The 22,082-nt window shown below is 47.5% G+C and overlaps 1 protein-coding gene across 4 annotated transcripts in view; it reads left to right on the top strand.

Moving 5' to 3' along the window:
• The window catches only part of FBXO42 (F-box protein 42), a 1,015,376-nt gene that overhangs the window by 705,306 nt on the left and 287,988 nt on the right, over positions 1 to 22,082 (top strand). For all 4 annotated transcript variants that reach the window (XM_069611109.1, XM_069611110.1, XM_069611111.1 and 1 more), the window contains exon 7: positions 7,252 to 7,348. In XM_069611109.1, the coding sequence (XP_069467210.1) occupies positions 7,252 to 7,348 (97 nt within the window). The remainder of the gene's footprint in view (positions 1 to 7,251; positions 7,349 to 22,082) is intronic.

The raw sequence follows: 22,082 nt of genomic DNA, 5'->3' as shown, positions 1-22,082 counted from the left end.
ATTAAAAATGTAACTTTCATTTATTTGTTTTTGAACATCGCTTGCGCTTCCTGGAGAGTCAGGTTTTGTATGTATTGATTGTAAGATTTGAGAGGCTGTAACTCCTGTGATTGATGTAATGACAATCGTGCACCCTTGGTCTAATGACAATCACTCACCCTTGAACAAAGACTCTGCTGCCACTGACAATAGTAATGTACCCCATTGACTGCAAGGTTGTTCTAACTTGATGGGTCCGACTTGATGGTCGTGCAGTTATAAAATGCCTCCGTCCCCAAGTACCGCTCGAGCAGAATATAAACACTGCCCGAGCAATCTTTGAGGCCACAGGAAGGAGTGTTGTCGTCAACCTAGTATTGAGAACGCCGGAAGGACCCCTGAGTGCTGTAAGGCAAAAGGTTATAATCAGGAATATACTCTATAATGGCAATGGACAATTGATAGAAAGAGTTAAACAAGATGCAGTGACACCAGCTTACCTAATAGAGATGGAATGTAGGTAGAAAACCTACGCAAGGAAATCCACGGCAAGCTGGAATGATGTAATAGGCACTCCTTCCCAGTACCTCGTGGAGTGTGGCAAGATCTGTAGCAAGGCTTGAAGCAATCCGAAGGTTGCAAAACAGAAGGGCAATCCAAGAGCAAGTCCAGAGTATAACAGGGGTCGGATGTCCAGAAAATCAGAGAGCACGCCAAAATCCAAGGGTAATCCAATAGCAAATCCGAAAAGAGTTCCAAGGTCGAAGCAAACAAGAGCAAGGGTAATGCGTGACAGTCCTCCGTAGAAGTTGAAGTAGCTGTGAAGCAAAGAGTCTTGTTTGCCGGCTTCTTTTGAAGGGGCGAGTGGTATCACGTGACGTATCACGTGACTGCTCGCGTACGTTGCATGGAGCGCAACGTGGCCAGCGATTGGAGCTGCCGGCTGTGCAAGAGGCGCCATGGCAGACGCCAACGCGGAAAAGGGCGAAACGAGGCAGATCCGCCCAACATGGTATTCCGCCTGCCGTGTTTTCCCTGCTGGTGGTGTGAATGGGAAATACTACGGCGAGAGGCGCCTGAGGAGGAGAGGTGTGAAGAGGGAAAGGTCGTGTGAGAGGGCGTGACAAAGGTTGAATGGATGTAAACTGGACCGTGCATACTCATTTTACACACTGTTTTTATAATTGGATTGTAAATTAAATTAGAAGTGTAAAAATGATCTGCCTCGCATGATTATGCACACAGCACAGGAACTCTGAAAAATACAATTGTGCAATAAAGGTTTGCTTTCACTGGAAAAAAGCATAATTGTTACAAAAGATTAATTCTCAATTGCAGCTTAGTTTTCTATCTTATTAATTATACAACCCTGAACTGCTAGGAAAATAAATATGCAGTGCTTCTGTTTGCTCCACGAGCATCTACTTACACCACAGAAGAAGCTGAATGGAAAGAAACCATTCCTTTTATCCATGTGCAGTTTCTTATTTTTTTTTTTTTTAAGGCTTCATAGAAATACTGTTTCGGAGGCTTTTCGCCATGGCTTGCAATTATATCCATGTAGATAAAAATTGTGTTCTGGTTTCTGTAAAGTAAGCCGACCTTTGCACTGCCCTCTGCTCTAAACTTGTGTGTAAATGTACACATGAAAATAATGACGTTGTCATATTTATAAGATTTTCATGCGTAAAAAGGACTTGTACAAACCTTATTTGGAGCCATGTGAAGAGTACAAGGAAGGGGTCTGTTCTGGAGAATTCTCAGAATTGTGCTAATTCCCTGCTACCTTTTAGGACTTTTAATTTTTTACCTGGAGAGAGTGATACCTTTTTGTCAAAATGTACCGGTCTTCTTTTTTCTCCATTTCTTGCTGGAACGTTCCATCTTGAAATTTACTCTGCGTGCCAAACCAGGTCTGGTCCCTTTGTTCCTTCTGTCTTTGGCGGGGATTCACAAGTGAAGCCCGCCTCTGGTTCCAGTATGTCTGGCAGGGGCAGGAAGTGAGGGAGGTGCCCAAAACTCCCTGTGCTTAATCCCCTTGGTTACAAGTTTGCACCCAAAGGTGATTGGCAGCTAGGCTGGAATTAATGGGAGAAACCTGCTTAAAAGGTGAGGCTTTTTGGCTTGGAGGGCAGAGTCGACCACTGGGCGAAGGAATCCGAAGAAGAACTTGGAAGAGACGCCTGCTGCAACTTCTGGACCGTTGGTTTGCCCGGTGAAGCCCTGCTGCGGTTGATCCTCAGAATTCGCCTCGACTAGAGAAGCCCTGCAAGGACGACTTCTCCCCTTGAGTTGGTGGGGCCAATCAACTCTAAAGTGAGCCCGTATGGACATCCTCTCGAAGTTGGCTGTACTTCTGCTGCTGGAGTCGAAGTGCCAGGGAGAGGAACACCAGATCAAGTGTGTTGCTTTTAAGTTGGACTCAAGCTCCAGGAAGATCCTCCGGACTCCCAGAAAGCACGACTGACCAAGCCTGAGCCACCTCAACAGAGTGCTGGACCCCAGATGCGAGGAAAGTCCAAAGTGGTATCCGAGAACCGCGGTGGTGCGATTTGCTTGAGACTCGAGGAGCTGAAACGGCGAAGTGCCACTGATTTGAAGTTTGTCGTTTGTTGCCGCTGACCATCCCATTGCAAAGCAAGAGTCCCCAGAAGTCCTCCCTCTTGTCCCCACGACTGAGGCCCAGGATCTGCAGAGCTGCACATTAACGGAAGCCAGCTGGAACGACTTCTTCTAACCAAAGGTACTTTATAGTATAAGAGAAACAACCTCTTGTTGTGTAGCCTTACTTGTTCTCCGTTGAGACTTGTCTCGGTTGCTTCTTTAGAGTTGCTTGCATCTTCTACCTATCACAAGCCTAACAGCTTGTGGCCCTACATTGATTCTACTTTTTCTACAAAGACTTCTAAAACATTGTGCAAGACTTTTACTTACCTGCAAGAAGTGCTTCAGCTCACCTAGACTTTGGCCCAATTGACATTGGTTGGCCTGTTTCCCTGAATGACTATTCTTCTGACATTGTGCTTTACTTTTCCTTCCAGTAAGGGGTTAACTTACTTTGCATTGGGGGTTCAAAAGTACTCATCTGCTTCAGAAAAATGGTGTTATCTCTTGTTTTATTCTATAACCCTATTCTTTGACACTAATATCAGTATTGCTCTAAATGTTCCAGTGATATATTAATGTCCACATTGCCCTAGTTATTTAAGTCAACTGAGTGTGTAGGAAGTGTCTGTGTGCCATCCCAAATGGGTACTTGTTGATTTAAAGAAACTAAGAGTGTGTATTTTGGAGTGTATTTGTCTGTTACTTATATATTGCCCCTTCTGAAGCTGAAGAAGGCTTATTCAAACTGACTGTTAAATACATTAATAATTGTTTAATCAAGGAACCTGGGTATATGTGTTCATTTGGATACTTGTCATTGTGAATCTCTGTGTAACTACCCTACTGCTCACATTGACCCCTCTTGAGATCAGCCTGGCAGCTCAACCACACTACCAACCTGTGTAGTACAGACTTATACCAAAGGTTGGGTTCCTATTGCCAGGTTGTTGTAGTGCACACAACTTCACCCACCTATTTCTAATCCAACTCCCGGATGGGACTTTAATGTTGTCCTTAAACTTATGGGCCCTCCTTTTCAGCCAATGCACAAAGCTATTCTTAAGGCTATCGCCTATAAGACTGCTTTTCTTGTGGCTGTTACTTCTAGGAGAGTTAGTGAGCTGCAAGCACTTTCAGTTCAAGACCCATTTGTTACCATTCATACGAACAAAGTGGTTTTGCGCACACATTACACTTTGCACTTAACATTCATCTCCAAGTTCCATGTAAACCAGTCCATTGAACCTTTCAGAATCCTACTAACTCAGCTGGAAGAAGCTGCCATACACTAGATGTTAGAAGAGCAGTGGTGTATTACCTAAATAAGACAAAACCACTTTGAAGGACAGATCAATTCTTTGTCTCCTTTGCCACTTGTAGAGAAGATCCTGTCTCTAAGTGGGCAATCTCTAAATGGATAGTTAAATGTATCCAAATGTGTTACTCTGTCAAAAGGAGCCTTATGCCTAGAGCACGTTGTACTCGAAAAACACAGGGGTTACTATAGCTTTCATTGCAAACATTCCTCTAGATTCTATTTGAAAAGCAGCTACCTGGAGTTCTATTCACACTGTTAAGATGGATTTCTGAGCTCTGACCTGGTGGGCAGAGGTTCAGGAGGCCAGTCTAGTTTCTTGGAACAGGTTAACCTTCTGGACAAGCCAGACCAATCAAGGTAGCTTGGTGGCGGTCAAAACTAGGTCTCGGGAGGGGTGAGGGTGACTGAAAGACCTCAATGAGCACACAGAGTAAAGGACCCTTACAAATCACTCCCAGACAGGTGTGTGTGTGTATATATATATATATATATATATATATATATATATATATATATATTAAAAATACAAATACATTTATTTCAATGTCTTTGCGTTTCAACACACAAATCAAATCACAGTAATACTAGTAAGTCAGCACAATCCTATCTAAATAAATATATACAAGACCAATGGGGTCTAAAGGGTTAATGCACGAAATGAGTCCACAAGCTAAAAGGGGAAAGAAACGGGCAGTGCAGGTAGTCTCTAGTCTCTTCAGCATCCAACACACTCCCAACTAAGAGCAAGTCCAATCCCTAAGAAGAGTGGAGCCTATTGCTCAAATGTACGTACATGCAATGCTGGCTCATACGGTAATGCAGATGGGCAAAACAGGGTCTCTTCAGGGGTCTGTAGCCGCTCAGGTAGGTGGGTGAGGTGATGAAGAATAGGTTCCCACTATTCGAGGAGGGCCTCCACTTGAGTGCAGAGTCGATTCCAAGAGTTGGGAAAAGTTTGCTAGTTTGCACTAGCAGTGGAAAGGAGAGGGGCCCTCAGGGGCCACTCGTGCATAAAAATGGATGGAGGTGCTAGGGGCCACTGGTTAGGGTTGCGATTACTCACCGGCGCACTCTGGACCAAACTTTGGCAGTCGAGTCCACTTCGGTTGCAGGTTCAAGTGCAGCAATTTGGCGGCTTTGCGGCTTTCCGCGACGAAGATACAGCGATGATTCCCAAACAGGACAGTGACTATTTCTCCGCTCCTGGTGGATGGATCAGGCCAGTTTCACTGCAGCAGGCTTTGGGGGAAGAGGGGCACAAATGTAGCGCACCTGCAAAGTTTGTCACCACGGCTGGGTGACACAGTAACCGTGTATACTCCGGTTCGGGCGCACTCGCTTTGCTCCAGACCTGGGAATGCCAAGTGTACGAAATTCGGTGTGAGACTGCCGTGAACACAAAGCTAGTGACGTACAAAGTTTCGTGGGCCTCATCGAAACGGTGGTGGTATCAGGGCAAAGAGTCTGCGTAAGATGGTCAGCCCACTGGTTGGCCCAGGGACACTTCTGAGAGAGCTTACTTGCAGGGTTTGATGAAGGTGCAGAGAATAATTGGTCCCACTATTCCAATGGGTTAAAGCGTCTTGGAGGACCTTCGAGTACGACCAGATGCAGAGGGGTTCCACGGGACCACAGGGGGCTGAGGCTGCCAAACCTTCCAGCGGGTCACGAGCGGTTCCTAGACTCGGCTGCTTAGTTTCAGGATACTTGGATCCTATCCTTCGTTCAGTGAGAACTCCAGAGATCGACATGGTATGGGTGTTTGGGGCCTTCTCTTATCCAGACGCTACTTCGCGCCAAAAACAAAGAGGACCCAATGGGAGATCTGCTCACATACAGGCATACCATACGTGGTGGACCAATCATGGACCACAGTGGTCCCAGGCATTCACAGCACTCCAGACTCTCTGGCACCCAGGATGTGTATTGGAACCAGACGTTCCAGCCCACATCCTGGAGGCACACACACAAGGCATGCAGAAGCCTGCGAAGCTTGGCGCTTCGTGGGAAAATGCATGCCCAAATAAGGACTGACCCGGGTCGGCTCGACCTGGGGAAGGTGAAGGGGCAGGATGGCTAAAGGACAGGACAAAGAACCTTGTCACAATAGGGATAGTGTTAGACTTGCCCAGGTTGGCGTCCCTTTTCCATCTTTGAAAGAAAGATGCAATACTCTGCGATTACCACTAGATGTCAGACAGTATGCACAGCATGTGAATCAAAGCAGATACAAGCATCAGAAATAAGATTGTGTTGAGTAATATGTCAGATATCACACAGGTGAAGCAAGCCAATGTTTTGTTATATGTATGGTTGCTTAGCATTTGAAATACGTCCTATGATACAATCTTGAAGATGAGGCCAAATAGATTTATATGGGAAGCAAGGTGCTAAAATATGTCCCATTACACATTTCTCTGGTTGACACTTGTGGGCTGATGGGATACTCCTGATTAATATTCATGAGACAAATGTGCATAGAAGGATTCTAAAAGTAAGCCCTCTTTTCTCATGAATATTAATGGGGGTATATTATGAAAACCCATCACGTTTGCGGAACTCAAAGCTTAGTTATGCTGGATATGCCTAGTGATTTAAATTGTATTAGCTACTCCTTTTTATTTCTGTATATAAACTTTACTACATTCCTGTGCTGATTCTTATACCAGGTACCCGAAAGATTTGCTTAACAATTTCTAGTACTTTTCTATGTGCAGGGGAAACCTCGTTGCCTCCACATTGCATTGATGGCACCTTATTAATTTAAATGGCACCCCAATAATCTGCACTGCTATCGTGAAATCCCAACATTCAGCACTTTTACATATTGGCACTGCTACTGCACCATGTCACGTTTGCATTGCAGGTTAATCTTTCAGCACTGATAGTTAATGTCATTGATGTAGGGTTAAAAATGTAACTGACTTTCTAAAAGCCAAAGGCACATGGACCTCGAGCCATTCACTACTTCTACTTGTCCACCGAGGTTCTTGACTGTTACTGGAGCAAATGCACACATTGTTTTCCCCTTTAATCACTTCTGTGACCTCTTTTCAAAGAAGCAAAACATATTGCTTATTAAGGTGTCATCAGGTACTGTTTCATCACAATTACGATGTGTAGAGATATACTTTTCTTGTGCTGTATAATCACAAAATATGGCGAGGAGCTAAGTTTACAGTAGCCACCTTTTTAAAAATGCCTGCACAAGGACTGAGTGATTGAAAGTTAGAACTTGTTTGGTTACTTTTGATATTGGTGTTTTTTTTTTTTTTTAACATGTCACCCGTGAAATACCTCAGTTGCCATAGTGTTGACCCGTTTTCTATTTGTCCTTTTTTATGCAGGAGTAATGAGGTTTGGGTCCTGGATCTGGAACATTGGGCCTGGTCCAAACCTAACATTTCCGGTACATGCCCTCACCCGCGAGGAGGACAGTCTCAGGTAATCTGTTTTTTTTACTAATCCAAGAATGTTGTGGGTTGCACATTACTCGCATTAATTTAATTTGCACACTGTTTGCAATTGTTTCTTGCTTGTTGTCCCCATTCTTCCTGCCTCGATCTGTGATGATCTCCTGCAGTGCTAAGACATGAAAATGAGTATTATTTACCAAGCTGTAATTTCCCAACCCCCGCACTTGCCCTGGGCTCTACACATTTTGTACTTGCCCTGGCTCCCCCCTCCCGGCGGTAGCCCTGGTAAACCTCCCACTTAACCGCCCCCCCTCCAAAAAAACCTGGTACCTGCACTAGCTTGCTCCCCAGACCACCAATTCACCCACGCAACCGTCGCCCCCCATTCCCCTCTCCTCCCCTGGGTGCTTGACAAGTCGTTCAGCCCTGAATATATTTAGTTGTAATAGCCTGGTATGACCTGACCTCACTGATTACAATAAATAAATAAAAGTGGCGCTTTGAAACACTGTCTAGTTGTATAACCGCCTTATAAATGCACAATGAAATAAAATAAAAAATGCATTTAATTTGTCCACAAATAGATTGAAATTCTCCAATTTCATTCTTGTATATCTTCCCCTAAGTCTCGAAATGTGAAATGAGTACTGGATTTACCAGTAAGTAAACTATCTTTTAGTGACTCTTCCACTGGTGTCCTTAGTTTTCCAGACTATTTCAACTTCCATTTCCCTCTGTTAAATCTATGACGAGCTAGGTGGCAGGAATGAGGTTGAGTGAATTAACAAACACTTGAGCTGGTGTAGCAGACGGCCATGTATGTAAGACATCAATGCGTTTGCACGTTTCTCCCGTGTAAGAAATGCTCCTAGCCCTGGAGACCATTAGCCCGTATAGGACTTGACTCCCAGTATGAAACTGTCAAGAAAGTTATACTGTTTTAGTCACTTAAATTAATCTTTTCCAGACACTATTTTCTCGTTGTGTTGGCTTAAGGAGCTGCTGGCCCGCTAAGATTTTTGGCCTGCTAAGACCATTTCTATAATGGTCCTCCGGAGAGATGCATGGGCGAGTTGTTGGGTTATAATTCAGAGCATCCCCTGACTCGCAGACTTTACCAGCTTTTGCATGTTATAACCTTTGAACCGATCTGTAATGGAAATTAATAGCACTATGACCATTGTAATAAACTCTTATTCTCTGCATGCAGTAAGTACGTTTTGCTTTTACAGGTTGACAGAAACCAGAATATTATATACAGACCATCTACTGCATTAACCTAGTGATTGTTCATTTAATCTTTCAGAAATGGAGCGAACAGTTCAAATGCTGTTTAGGGATTTAAAAAATGCAATGTAGTATAGTACACGTACTCACAATTTTCCGTAGTAGTCATTGCTGGTGTCCGGCAAGTCACAACTGACTTTTCTTAAGATGCCTAACAATTGTAGCATGCCATGCCACCATCCTATATTTAACGATTTAAGCCAGCCAACTTGATGAAGCTCTACTGCAGCTGTAAAACAGTCCTCCACAAACTGTTGCTTATTAAGAGCCAATTGCCCCACTCCCTTCTGTAAAGGTGGTACCATCTTCAAGTGTGGTTTGACATCTCGGCGATGCTGCAGCTGACCTTTAAAATCTTCTACCACCATGCCTTAAGGCAGGCCACTGCTACCCTGAACACCTGCCGCAAGCTAACATTTTATTTATAAAGGGATATGGTATGATGCTACAAGCCCTTGTGCAGCCTATACCAAATGTTACATTGTGGATGGATTCATGACTGAATGCATAGATTCCCTGGTTGGCATGTTTTTTTTCTGTCACCAGCAGAATGTACATCAATTGGTAGTGTCCAGTCTAGTTTGGTTTTGTGTGAAAACTAGTCTGCTTTTCCAGCAAAGCAGGGTGGAACTACGGACATTATCAAATGAGGGCATGCTTTGATCTTTGGCCACTATGCAAGAGATGGGCTGGACTCGCTTTAGGTTCTTGAACTACCTGGAGCCTTATGGTAATGGCTATCGTGGTGTGGAAGTCTGTGCACCTTTCTGAGAGCATATACCAGCCATCTTGCCCTTCTCCACGTGGGCTGCAGTTTTCCCCTTCTCCAGTTATGGCAGCAGGGTGACCTTGGCAGGAGTGGCTCATTCACAATGGGCAACAGCACTCCAAGTCAGCTCAGTGAAAACACTTTAGCGGTCCCTCGCCTGATTGCAGCTGAGGGAGCACTCCTGGGTTGGTTTGAACTGTTAAAGGGAAACTCTGTTTCCCCTTTGACAGTTCGTACACCTGTGCGCATGTCGAATGGGCCATGCAAGGCAAGGGGCGTTTTGCGTCCCCAACCTTGCATGGCCAAGTGGGGGATGCAGCTTGAGGTACTGATCTGTATGTGCATAGGGGATGCTTCTGCACCTTACTGCACATTGTCCCTCGCTTTTCTCAATTAAAGGTCCTAAATAGCCCATAAAAATTACCTGCAGTCAAAATGGAGATGAAACTTATTTTCTGATGTTTGTTAATCTGCTTAGAATCACATGCTGTGCATAGGTCCGACATCCAGTGGTCACTGCGGAGTATTGCATTTTGTTTTTCGTAGTCGAAAAGGGACGTCGACAAGGCGTGTCTGAAATACTATCCCAAAAGTGACGTGCGTTGTACCCACAATCCCTCACGCGTCGAGGTCCCTCAGATTGTTTTTTCCCGCCCAGCTACTGGTCGCCTTTACGCGGAGCTCCTCGAGAGACTTTGCAGATTTCTTCTCCTCGACCTTTGGTCGTTTTCCTACTTAATATATAACACATCGATCCCTCCCTCGACGCAGTTGTGAAGCTGTCTCCGCCGAGCAAGATCTTCGACGGAGGGGACGAGCGGAGAAGATCCTTCGGCGTTGCCGAACACGTGGCCTGGCCTCGCAGGCCAAATACAGTAGGGAGAGTGGGGTCGTGGGACATCTCTGGTTCTTTTATGAGAATGCCTTTCCTTTTCCCCTTCCTTTCCCTTGGGGTCGTTATCACGATTTTATTGCCTCGGCTATGGAGAGTACACCCTTTAGGTTTTGCCCGCTTTGCAAGGGCAAGTTTACTTGGAAGGACAAGCATTCACGGTGTAACCGCTGCTTGCCCCTCGATCACAAAGAGGAGGGTTGCACGGCTTGTCGGCTTCTTAAGCCAAAGACTCTAAAAGCGAGGAACGTGATAACACGACCTCCGCTACGGAAGTCGTAGACCCCTCTAAAGAGCGCTCGCGCTCTTCGTCGTCTGTCGCCGTCCCCGACGGGCTCGGCTCACGCCCTGCTTATGGGGATGAACACCCCGGCGACACTGACGCACAAGATACCACACATAAGCACACAACCCATGGCTCTTCTTCATCGAAGACGAAGAAAGCATCAGCGCCCAAGGAGACGCAGGTTCCACCGGCGGCCTCCTCGGACCGTTCAGGTTCGAAGCCCCTCTCGCAACCGCGACCGGCGACTGGGCTTTCGGCAAATAAGGACGCCGCCTCCAAACCATCGGCCGGAGCGCACCAGCAGAGAGCGCACGCCGCCGTAGAACGATCGACACCCGTAACGTCGAAACCACAGCCCAAAGCTGACAAACGAGTCGCAGAGAGCTTGGCGAGGATCGTTGTAGCCGACGCCCAGAAGCGTACGCCGAAAGACACGTCGAGTGCTACGCAAAGGTCGAAAGACACGCCGAAAAAGCCTGAAGAAAGACAGGGACTACCCCCTTCAGTCGGGGGGACCCCCAGCACACCAGAAGGCTTGTCAGAAGGCGACTGGACACTTTCCTCGACGTTATGGGAGCGGTCGAGCCGTTTTCAGCTAGATGACACTAATTTTCCCCCGCTTGACCGCTCAGGGGTACCCCCATGAAACCATGGAAAGGCTCCATCTCTGCATGGAGAGAATGGAGAGGTTTATGAAGACCCAGAACCCTCCTACTCCCAAGAGAACAAGAGAAGGGCCTCAGGAGGACCCCAGGGCCAAATTCCCGAGACTATTCAATCCCCAGCAGGACACAGCCTCAGATTTCCATAATGTGTATGACCTCACTGGTGAGGAACAATACTTGGAGGAGGAGGATACATTTGTGGACGATGAAGAGGGACAGAACCAGGAGGAAGGTCTGGAAGACAGTCCAGACATGGTAGGAGAAGGCTTCAGTGAAAATCCAGACGAAGGACATTCTCATCCCTGGCAATCCCCATCAGTATATTTGGACACTGATGTCCTGAACCTTAATCCTCCTGACAATTCACCTGTTAGAAACACGTCTCCCATTGATGATCAGCCCACATTCAATGCCCTGTTGCGCAGAGGAGCAGCACATTTCGAACTGGACACTGGGGAGATCTCTCCTGAAATAGACTTTGTGGAAAGAGTAATTAAGGAGAAACCCCCGGTCAGCCAGACCATTCCCCTCCTCGCTTCAGAGAAGAGAAGAATCATCCCTTCGCTATCCACACCCGCACTAATCAGAGGAGTTAATCCAAGAATTGAAAAACTTTTCACTCCTTCACCCTCAGACCCGCTGTACATCAGGGGACATTTCATTCCGGATTCCCTTGTAGTAACTAATACAAGGAAGAGGGCAGGGGTGCCGCTGTCCACCAGCGAGGCACCACCTGACAAGGAGGGCAAGAGGTTTTATGCCCTTGCAAAGAGAGTCACATCCTCGGCTGCCTTTTCGGCAAGAATTGTGAACAACAATTCTTTGCTAGCTAGCTACGCAGACGCGCAGTGGGCCAACTGCGCAAAGACGCCGAAGAAGCGCCAGAACCTCTACGTACACGCCTGCTATCAACTATTGGCGAAGGAACCCAGGTCAACCAGAGTATTGTAAAGAACTCTCTGGATGCTGCAGAGACAGCAGGACGTTCCCTGGTTCAGGGAATACTCCTAAAACGCCATGTATGGCTGCGCAACTCAGGGTTCAAACCGGAGACACAGGCGTCTTTAATAAATAAACCTGTTGAAGACTCAAACCTCTTCGGGAAAGCGGTGGATGAGGCTCTGGAGATGGCTAAAAAAGAGTTCGATACTATCAAAACTCTTGACCAGATCTCTAAGCCCACTACCAGACACGGCTATGGCAACAAACGCTTTTTTCGTGGCCAACGCCAACAGCAGAATCAGCAGCAACACTACCCTGCCACCAATTATCAGACCAATAGTGGGCAGTACAGCCAAAGAGGCCAGCGCCGTGGCAAAGGGAGAGGTCGGGGGTCCACCCCCAGAGGCTCCCAAGCCCCCAATAACACCAAGTGACGCGAAGATTCGCGTCCCCTCCCATGCAACACCGGTCGGGGGCCGGATAACATCCTTTCTTCCAGCATGGGAGGGAATAACGTCAGACCGCTGGGTACTTTCCACCGTAGCCCACGGATACTGCTTTGAATTCAACGGTTCCCCAACATACAGACCCCCGAGGGGACGACGCATGACACCGGAACACCTTGCCATCCTTCTCCAAGAAGTACAACTACTGCTGGAAAAAGGAGCCATAGAGGTTGTGCCTCTATCTCAGGTAACGGAAGGTATTTATCCAGTGTACTTCCTTGTACCCAAAAAGGATCTAACCATGCGCCCGGTATTAGATCTGCGCCCGGTATTAGATCTGCGTCCAGCGAACAAGTTTATCAAACCCCAGAAGTTTCGTATGGTGACCTTACAGGAAGTGATCCCACTGCTATCACAGGGAGATTACATGACAACATTGGACATGAAAGATGCGTACTTTCATATTTTAATGTTGCCAGCGCACAGAAGATACCTCAGGTTCATGATAGAGGGCAAACACTACAGTTCAGAGTGCTACCCTTCGGCATAGCATCGGCACCAAGGGTATTCACGAAGGTACTGGCAGTGGCAGCGGCCCACCTGCGCAGGTTGTGCATCCCAGTTTACCCTTACCTCGACGACTGGCTCATAACAGGGGATTCTTACGAAACATGCTTCTCCAATACCCAAAAGACTGTAGACCTTTTGTTCCAGTTGGGCTTCTCCATCAACGAAAAGAAGTCCAGCCTAGACCCCAGCCAAATTAAACAATTCCTAGGGGCTCTAATTCAAACAAAGGACGGCCTCGTCTTCCCCTCCAACGAGAGGGTCCAAAACATGCTGTTTCAGATCCCTCAATATGTGACCGGTCGAGAGGTGACGGTACGCAAAGCAATGCGCTTGCTAGGCATGATGGCGTTGTGTATTTATTTGGTACCTCACGCGCGCCTGCGCATGCGCCCTATGCAAGAGTGGTTCAACAGCCATTGGTGTCAGGCCAGCGGACTATGGGACGATCTAGTGGTGGTCTCGCAGGCCTTGGTTCTCTCGCTACGGTGGTGGACAAAGGAAAACCTGGAAAGAGGGAAACCCTTTGCCACACCCGCGGCGGAAGCCACTCTAACCACAGACGCATCCCTCACAGGTTGGGGGGCTCACCTATCCCATCAGACTGCTCACGGAGTGTGGACTCCGAACGTAGCATCCAAACACATAAATCTACTGGAGCTACTAGCTGTGTTCAAGGCGCTAAAAGCCTTCCAGGAACACCTTCAAGGCAAGACTGTGTTGGTCCTTACAGACAGCACCACAGCCATGTACTACATCAACAAGTAGGGGGGCACCCACTCTCCAGGACTGTCCAAACTGGCCCAAAATATATGGAAGTGGGCTCTCAAACAAAACATGTTCCTACTGTCACAACATGTACCAGGGGAACTCAATCTGCTGGCAGACAAACTCAGCAGAGATTTCCCCCTGCCCGAAGAGTACGAATGGCGACTGCACGAAGACATCGTCTTCGACGTCTTCACACAATGGGGATTCCCAGAAATAGACCTATTCGCAACCCTGGAGAACTCACAATGCCAAAGTTAGGCCTCCAGGTACCCCCAGAACCAATCCAAGGGGAACGGTCTGTCGATGCAATGGTCAGGGAAATTTGTTTACGCTCTTCCCCCCGACTCCCCTTCTCAACAAGGTGGTGCACAAGATGCACCAGGAACAAGTGACCATGATACTGGTGGCCCCAATGTGGGCCCGGCAGCCATGGTTCGCTCACTTGATGGAGATGTCTCTATCTCCCCCAGTGAAACTCCCCTGCCCTTACAACATGCTGTCACAAGACAAGGGCAGGACTCTGCATCCATGCCCCCAGAACATGAACTTAGCAGCTTGGCTCCTGAGATCACAGAATTCGGACATCTACAGCTCCCGCAGAGATGCATGGACATCCTCAGGGAAGCCAGAAAACCTAACACTCGCCACTGCTATTCTAGCAAGTGGAAGAGATTTGTCATCTGGTGCAGAGGAAAAAGCATCAACCCGATTGACTGCTCTCCTACACATATTGTTCTATACCTGACCCACTTATTGGATTCAGGTCTAGTGTTCAATTCCATTAAAGTCCACCTAGCGACACTTTCTGCATACACCACTTCCCAACTCAGTGTCGCGGTGGAAGATCCCTGTTATAAAGGCCTTCATGGAGGGAGTAAAGAGAATACACCCCCCGATAGCTGACCCAACTCCCGGATGGGACCTTAACGTGGTACTTACCAGACTCATGGGCTCACCATTCGAAACCATGCACAAAGCATCTCTTAAACACCTCACTCTTAAGACTGCTTTTCTAATAGCTATCACCTCCATCAGGAGAGTAAGTGAACTACAGGCTCTTTCTGTTCTAGACCCCTTAGTTACAGTTCACAGAGATAAGGTGGTTCTACGCACGCACCCAAGGTTTGCTCCGAAATTTATCTCGAAATTCCACGTAAACCAGTCTATAGAACTGCCAACGTTCTTTCAAAATCCTTCCAACTTGGGAGAAAAAACTCTGCACACACTAGATGTGCGCAGAGCGGTCATGTTCTACATGGAAAGAACCAGACCACTGAGGAAGACTAATCAGTTCTTCGTCTCGGTGGCAGCAGGAAGAGAAGGGGATGCAGTTTCAAAGTACACTATTTCTAGATGGATTGTTCAATGCATCACTCTCTGCTATACTCTTGCTAAGAGAGAACTGCCCTTCAAGCCAAGAGCACACTCTACTCGAGGCACGGGGGCGTCCATAGCATTCATTGCAAATGTTCCCCTTGAGTCCATCTGCAAAGCGGCTACCTGGAGTTCTGTGCACACCTTTACAAAACACTACTGTCTAGATGCACACTCGAGATCGGACTCCCAGGTGGGACAGGCAGTATTAAGACATCTTTTCTCTACTGTTCCTTCTCATAACCCACCGCCAACTCCGGGTACTGCTCGCTAGTCTATGCACAGCATGCGATTCTAAGCAGATTAACAAACATCAGAAGACAATGCATCACTTACCGTAAAATCATTTGTGATGGTTGTATCTGCTTAGATTCAAATGCGCCCACCCTTCCTCCCCGCTCGGATGGAAGGAACATAGACTTCCTTTTATATCTCTCTTTTCTGTACTCACTCACGTCTAGAAGGCTCCCTCAGGGCAGAAAAATACAAACAGAGGGACCTCGACGCGTGAGGGATTGTGGGTACAACGCACGTCACTATAGGGATAGTATTTCAGACACGCCAAGTCGACGTCCCTTTTCGACTACGAAAAACAAAATGCAATACTCCGCAGTGACCACTGGATGTCGGACCTATGCACAGCATGTGAATCTAAGCAGATACAACCATCAGAAATGCTTTTACGGTAAGTAATGCATTGTCATACATTTAAAGTAATGTAGAAAACAAAAAATAGAAATTCACCTAAATTATTTAATTTGAACAAATAATGTGCAAAGCATTGTTTAACAAAACATATGCTCATTGTAAATGATTTAAACCAGAGAAACCACGCACTCCCAGCACCTTAAAGATTTGCCTTAAGCAACTGTAAAACCATAGTTTTACTGTGAAAATGTGGGGATAACCCCAAGTCACTCCTGAATATTATATAGTGTCTAATTTAACTGGTCATTTCCAGTTTTCTTTTTTGGAGTCACCCGGGTGGTAGTTCTTTTAATCAGATGCTTTTACCATGCTTGCTTGAGATTTGTTGCTTACACTTTGTAAGTACTGTGATTTTTGACATTTGAAATGTTTCTTTTGACATCATGGTGGCAGTGGCAGAAAATTCAATGCTGGCGGTCTGGGGGCGGGGGGGCGTGTCTTCGCACCGACAGAAATGGCCACCTAATTTTCAGCGCTCAGCCCCAGTGGCTTTCTTATATTTTATACCCGAATGCTTTCAGAATTATCTCCAGGGTCTTACTTACCTTTGGTCTCCGTGGTGTTCTGTGGCGCATCTCAGGAGGGCTGTGCTTGCCTGTTCTATGTGGTTGAAGGTGTCCGTGGGCCGGTGTAACGTCACTTTTTCCTACCCGTCAGAAAATCCTACTGACAGCAGGCATTGGGCAACCCACCCAGGGGTAGGAAAAAGTGACAGGGTCGGAAAATCTGACAGCCTGACCTGTCATTTTTTCCTACCCGTCAGAAAATCCTTTCGAGAGCAGGCATTTGCCCGTGTACCGGGAAAGTGGAGTAAGAGGTTATGGAAACAATTCCTCTTTTTTCAGTTTGATGACATACACCGTACTGCCTCAAAGTGCATTTTTAAGGATGGCAGCTTGCGCAACCTTTATATGCCCCACCACTGCTTTACTATTTTGATCATTAGTATTGCGAAGACACAATACAAGGACTTGATTGTTGTCGGCTATAAGCTCAATCAATATTCATCTTGGAGATTTGCCAACAGGTTGAGCTTTGTCTGCACCTTTTCTGACAACATGTCACAACAGTACTTTAAATATTGAAATGTCCATATTATTGGAAATGTTATGTTAAAGGTACTTATATAGCGCACCGTCGCCAACGGAATTGGTCCCCAGGCACTCTGGCGGATCTGTAAACAGGATGAGGGCGGGTAGGGTTAGTAGAGGAGGAGAGGAGTAGAAGAGTGGGAGAAGTGGTTGCTCTTGGCAGCTTCAGCTCGGTAAACACAGAGTGCTGGGCTTTGGTGCAACTATCGGATTGGGCATGGCCTCGTGTGCCGCAGGTTCACTCTGTGTTGTTGATGCGATGTGGTAAAGTGCGTGGGGATTGCTAGGATAGAAATGGTTTTGTGAGTGGGTTGAGTATGCAGAAAATTGAGGGTTGGGTTAGTGGGGTCTGTATCCTGGTCCAGGTACGTCTGGTTCCGTTTGGAAAAATGCCACGACCTCCGCACACATAGGGTACATATCTGCATGCAGGTGTGCACTCACTTTTTTATAGCTCTCAGGTTGCCATACAAGAGGTTGCAGTAATGGGGTACACTAATTGGATGAGAAGAGAATTCAGGGAAGGACATAGAGAGAGGGGTACAGGGAAGTAGAGCTGACCGCGGCTTCATTGATTTGTTGGTGGCTCTGCAGCTGTGCTCCTGTTGAAGCCATGTTCCTGTGAGGGCACTGCCTCCCTGATGCCATGCTCTCCCCTCTTCTGCCGAGGTCAGCGCAAAGCCTGCGGTCTGTGCAGCTCTTTGCACGCATGCACAGGGACCTCAAGTTTACTTCCGCTCAGGCCTGCATGTCTCTGGGGCGCAAGGTCTGCACAGGCACAACTTTAGCCACCAGGGGCATCACGCATCAATTATGTATCGGGCGCTGTGTGCGTGCAAGCAGCGGAGAGGAGGCAGGGAGTGAGACAACAGCCAGTGGAACGCTGTAAAAACACACTCCAGGCCATCATTTACCAGCATCCACTCTTAAGAACATCCAGCCCCTCCGCTCCATCTACACACACACGCACGTCCATCCCATCCTCGATGGCCTCTCAAATTCACACACTATGCAACCACACGCTGGCATATTTTCAATGACACCAAAAACTCACTTTGAAACCCTTCCTTCTCGACACCGATAAACCCAGACCCTAACCACTATTATTCGAGGCACAAACGACAATATACAGAGGCAACGCATTCGCCTCCTAAAGAACCCCGCACCGTTGTACTCACCGGCGTTACATCAAGCACATAACCCCCTCTCACAGAGACCTTCAATCTATCAAATAAATAACCCACCTAGCAATCTCCTCTGCAAGCGTCCTAACATCTCACTCTAAAAACACAAACTATCCATCTCCTTCCGTACACAGCAACACCTCCAACGATACGGACCCGTCTATCCACCACCAAAACAATTCACTGTAGATTCTTTCGCACCCACACAGCATACCCACTATTTTCTCTAAACTGTTGGCCAACATAAACACCTTACACCCCAGACTGCCTCGTTGTAACAAGCTCACAATCCGTCTGCATGCAAACCCCACCGCTGGTCTCACAAAAAAGCCGAACTCGGCCAAGTCACCCGATGTTTCCAGCAACTGAGCGCTAGTTACCCTCACTAATATAATTGCCACCTGTCGAACACATCACAATTCTATTCACCCGCCCTCCCCACATCGCTCCTCGTCAAGCTTAGCCACTCTGCGATCACCAGCTGCACAAATGCCATTTAATATCCCCCAAAAGTCCTATCCTCTCGTCCTTCACTACATGAAACCCCTCCAATACAAGACGCTACAATCCCCCTGGTCACACATACCCTGACCGTCTAGTCCTTCAAAGTCACACCTTCATAACCCTCCAACAATTGCCTTGATTACTTGTGAACGGATTCACCCATTACCCACCTACTTGGTGCTGGCAGCACGAGCGCCTCTAAGACAACCCCCATTCCAAGGAAGCTCCTCCTCTTCAAACCATTACTCCATCCAACCCTCTCGCTAACAATCATAACTTACAACCATACATACAACCCAAGCTCTCCTCTTCCTCTCACCACCTCCTGCTGGTACCATCCTTCTTGAAATGTATCCACCTGGCCACTCGTTGTACACCGCCTCCCCCGCCAAGACTGTCACTAACGAAAGGAACATATAAGCCACCTCTGTTCGTCTATCCACCTATACCCTCGGTACGTACCCTACTTTCCATCTCTTCCCATCATTCACCCTTCCACTTACTCCTGCCAGCCAAGGTACGTACAGCCCTTACCCATTCCCTCTTCTCCCCTCCGCTGCCCCCTACTCTGTTGCGCCTCTCTCGTATTCTTAAACCCACTATTCCAGCCTCCTCACTCCCTACTCCCTCCCTTGTCCCCAGTACGCACCGGCCTTCTTCCCTCTGCTCTTCAGAATGAGAGTCACCAGTGCAGATATTGTACTTTAAAAACAGGGAAAACAGAAGTAGTGTTTAATGAAGGTAGTCATGGCCCTTTTTTGAATTTGTAATGTTCATGGTAAACATCGCATATCTACTTAAAATGATACATAAATGAATAAACTGTCAAGCACCAGCACCCATTGGGTCAGCGACGAGGTGGGCCCTATGCCACGGAGGTCAGGGGCAGCCCTGTGAGGCCTTCGCCGAAGAGCCAGGCGCTCTGCAGGTAGCCGGATTTACAGCCCCCACGCAGGTTTTTGTTATGAGCGGGACGGGGCCATCCAGAGGGCTCATTTAATGCAGAAGTTAGAGAGCAGACCAGACTTTTTGGAATTTTTACTTTAATATTTCCAATATATCTTCTATCGCATGTGACGCAGAATGGCACCACCCGACTGCTTTCACGGGGGGAGCAGTAGCTGTGCTTTATTTGGCTTTCAAAAATGCATATACATAGCGCATCTGAGCGCCGCTTATTGAGGGGGCGAGTGGCGGAGACTCTGCTATTTCGGGGTCCCTGCCCCCAATGCTTCACTACACACAAACATCACAGAGGCAATATGCCCTGGTCTTTCTACAGCACAATTCCAGCCATGGAAGTGACTTTTGAATAAGTTGCCATAAGTAAGCAAAATAGTTATTTAAGAACAAACTTACCTGGAAAGGCAGCAGCAGTACTACTCAGGGATTCTACATCTTTCACCGTCCAATTCAGCAAACAAAGAGGGCTACTAGCCCCCCCCCCCCCCTCCCAAACCTGTGCATATAAACCTTTCCCGGCCTCTCACTATCCAGCCTTGCCTCTGGACAGTCCTCACACCATGCCCCAGTATTCGGCCAATGTCCTTCTGCCATCCTCTTTCACCCCAACATGTCCTCCTTTTTTATCACACACTCCCATTTGCCAGGCGTCCCTTCCCCTTGGAGCTGCCTGCATCCCTTCCCCCCAAGTTGGTGAATCTCAATGGCTGGTGGGGGGCTCACCACTAGGTGTTGGGTGTGGGGGCCACCAAGATGCCAATGTGGATAGGTCTGCATGCAGACTGGTGCAGCAGAGGTCCACTGCACACTTTGCATAGCGCTACAGGCTTCTGCATTTTGGAGCTCGTAGTATTTATTATATGTCAAATTTAATATGGAACTCCAAGTTCCAGGGTGCAACGCGCGATTGGCTAAAATGATAGGATCGTCCTACCATTTCATACACCATGAGGAGAAACTGTACGATTTGGTCACAGAACAAGTGTGTAGATAATTTTCCAGTAATCAGGGTATCTGCAAATAAATATGTTTTTGGAGGGGACACCATTGTGTTACCTGACTGGCATACTTTTGTGTTTGTGTTCATTGGTTTGTGAAAAATGGCACTAATTCTGCTACTGCCCAAAAAGGTGGCAGTAATGGAATTACCACTTTTTGCCGTGCCACTGAACTTGTAATGAGGCCCTTAAAGTGTGCTGCTTTTGGCTCAGTTGGGTGTGTGTTGTGCTCAGTCGAGCTATGGGATGTGTGTGTGAGCTATGGGATGTGTGTGTGAGCTATGGGATGTGTGTGAGAGCTATGGGATGCCATTGTGAGCTATGGGATGCCATTGTGAGCTAGGGGATGCTTGTGTGAGCTATGGGATGCTTGTGAGCTAGGGTTTGCTCAGTTGATGCTGTCAGCGGGCATCAAGAAGATGCAATTTAGGGTGGTGTTTGGTGTCTTGAGAGGAGCCTGTACTGGGATGTAATTGGGTGCTTGTCTATACAGCTCGGGTGAGCTTATGTGGGTGGGTGGGCTGCTTGCGTGAGCTAGGCTGGGTGGGTGCTGTGCTGGGGTGAGTTACAGTGGGGTGCTTGGATGAGCCACAGTGACGTTGTTATTTGCTCTAGTGTCCTAGGGCGGGTTGGTGATGTGCTGTGATAAGCTATGTAAGCTTGTTCAGATGCTGGGTGGCTAGGTTAAGTGGGCTGGGTGCTGGTATGAGCTTAGGTCCAGTGGGATGCTGAGGTGAATTAGGGTAGACGGGTGGGGTTGGTGGGAATAGCTCTGGTGGGTGTGGGGCTAGGGTGAACTAGGATGGATGGTTTGCTGGGGTGAATTAGGATTGGCGTGCTAGTCTGTGTCATGCTAGGCTAGGGCGTTTTGCTGCTGTGAGCTATGGTCGGTGGATGTTGTACCTGATGAGCTAGGTGGATGGGTGCTGTGTTGTGGTGAGCTAGAGTGAGTGACTAGGGGCTGAGATGAGTTAAAATGTGTGCAGTGTTGGGGGAGTTTATGGTGGATAGGATGCTTGGATGATGGGATGCTTTGGTGAGCTTGAGTTGACAGATGGGGTGCTATAGTGATCTTGTGCTGAAGTGATCCAGGGTGCAGGGGGTGTTGCTAAGAGCTAGAGGAGGGTGATTGTACTTCACAGGTGAGCTAGGGCGGGTCGATTGTATGCTAGTAAGAGTTTGGGTGAGTGGAATGTTTTTTTTTTGTGGTGAGCTATGTTGTGAGCTAGGGTGGGTGGGTGGTGAGCTGGAGAGAGGAAAGGTCGGGAGTGTACTGATGCAAGCTGGGATTGGTGTGTGGATGGGTTTGCTGAGG

Source organism: Ambystoma mexicanum, chromosome 8 (assembly GCF_040938575.1).
Source record: "Ambystoma mexicanum isolate Mex_15411 chromosome 8, UKY_AmexF1_1, whole genome shotgun sequence".
Classification (NCBI taxonomy): Eukaryota; Metazoa; Chordata; class Amphibia; order Caudata; family Ambystomatidae; genus Ambystoma; species Ambystoma mexicanum.
Note: the sequence above shows the minus strand (reverse complement) of the source record. Positions and strands in the feature narration are given on the sequence as shown.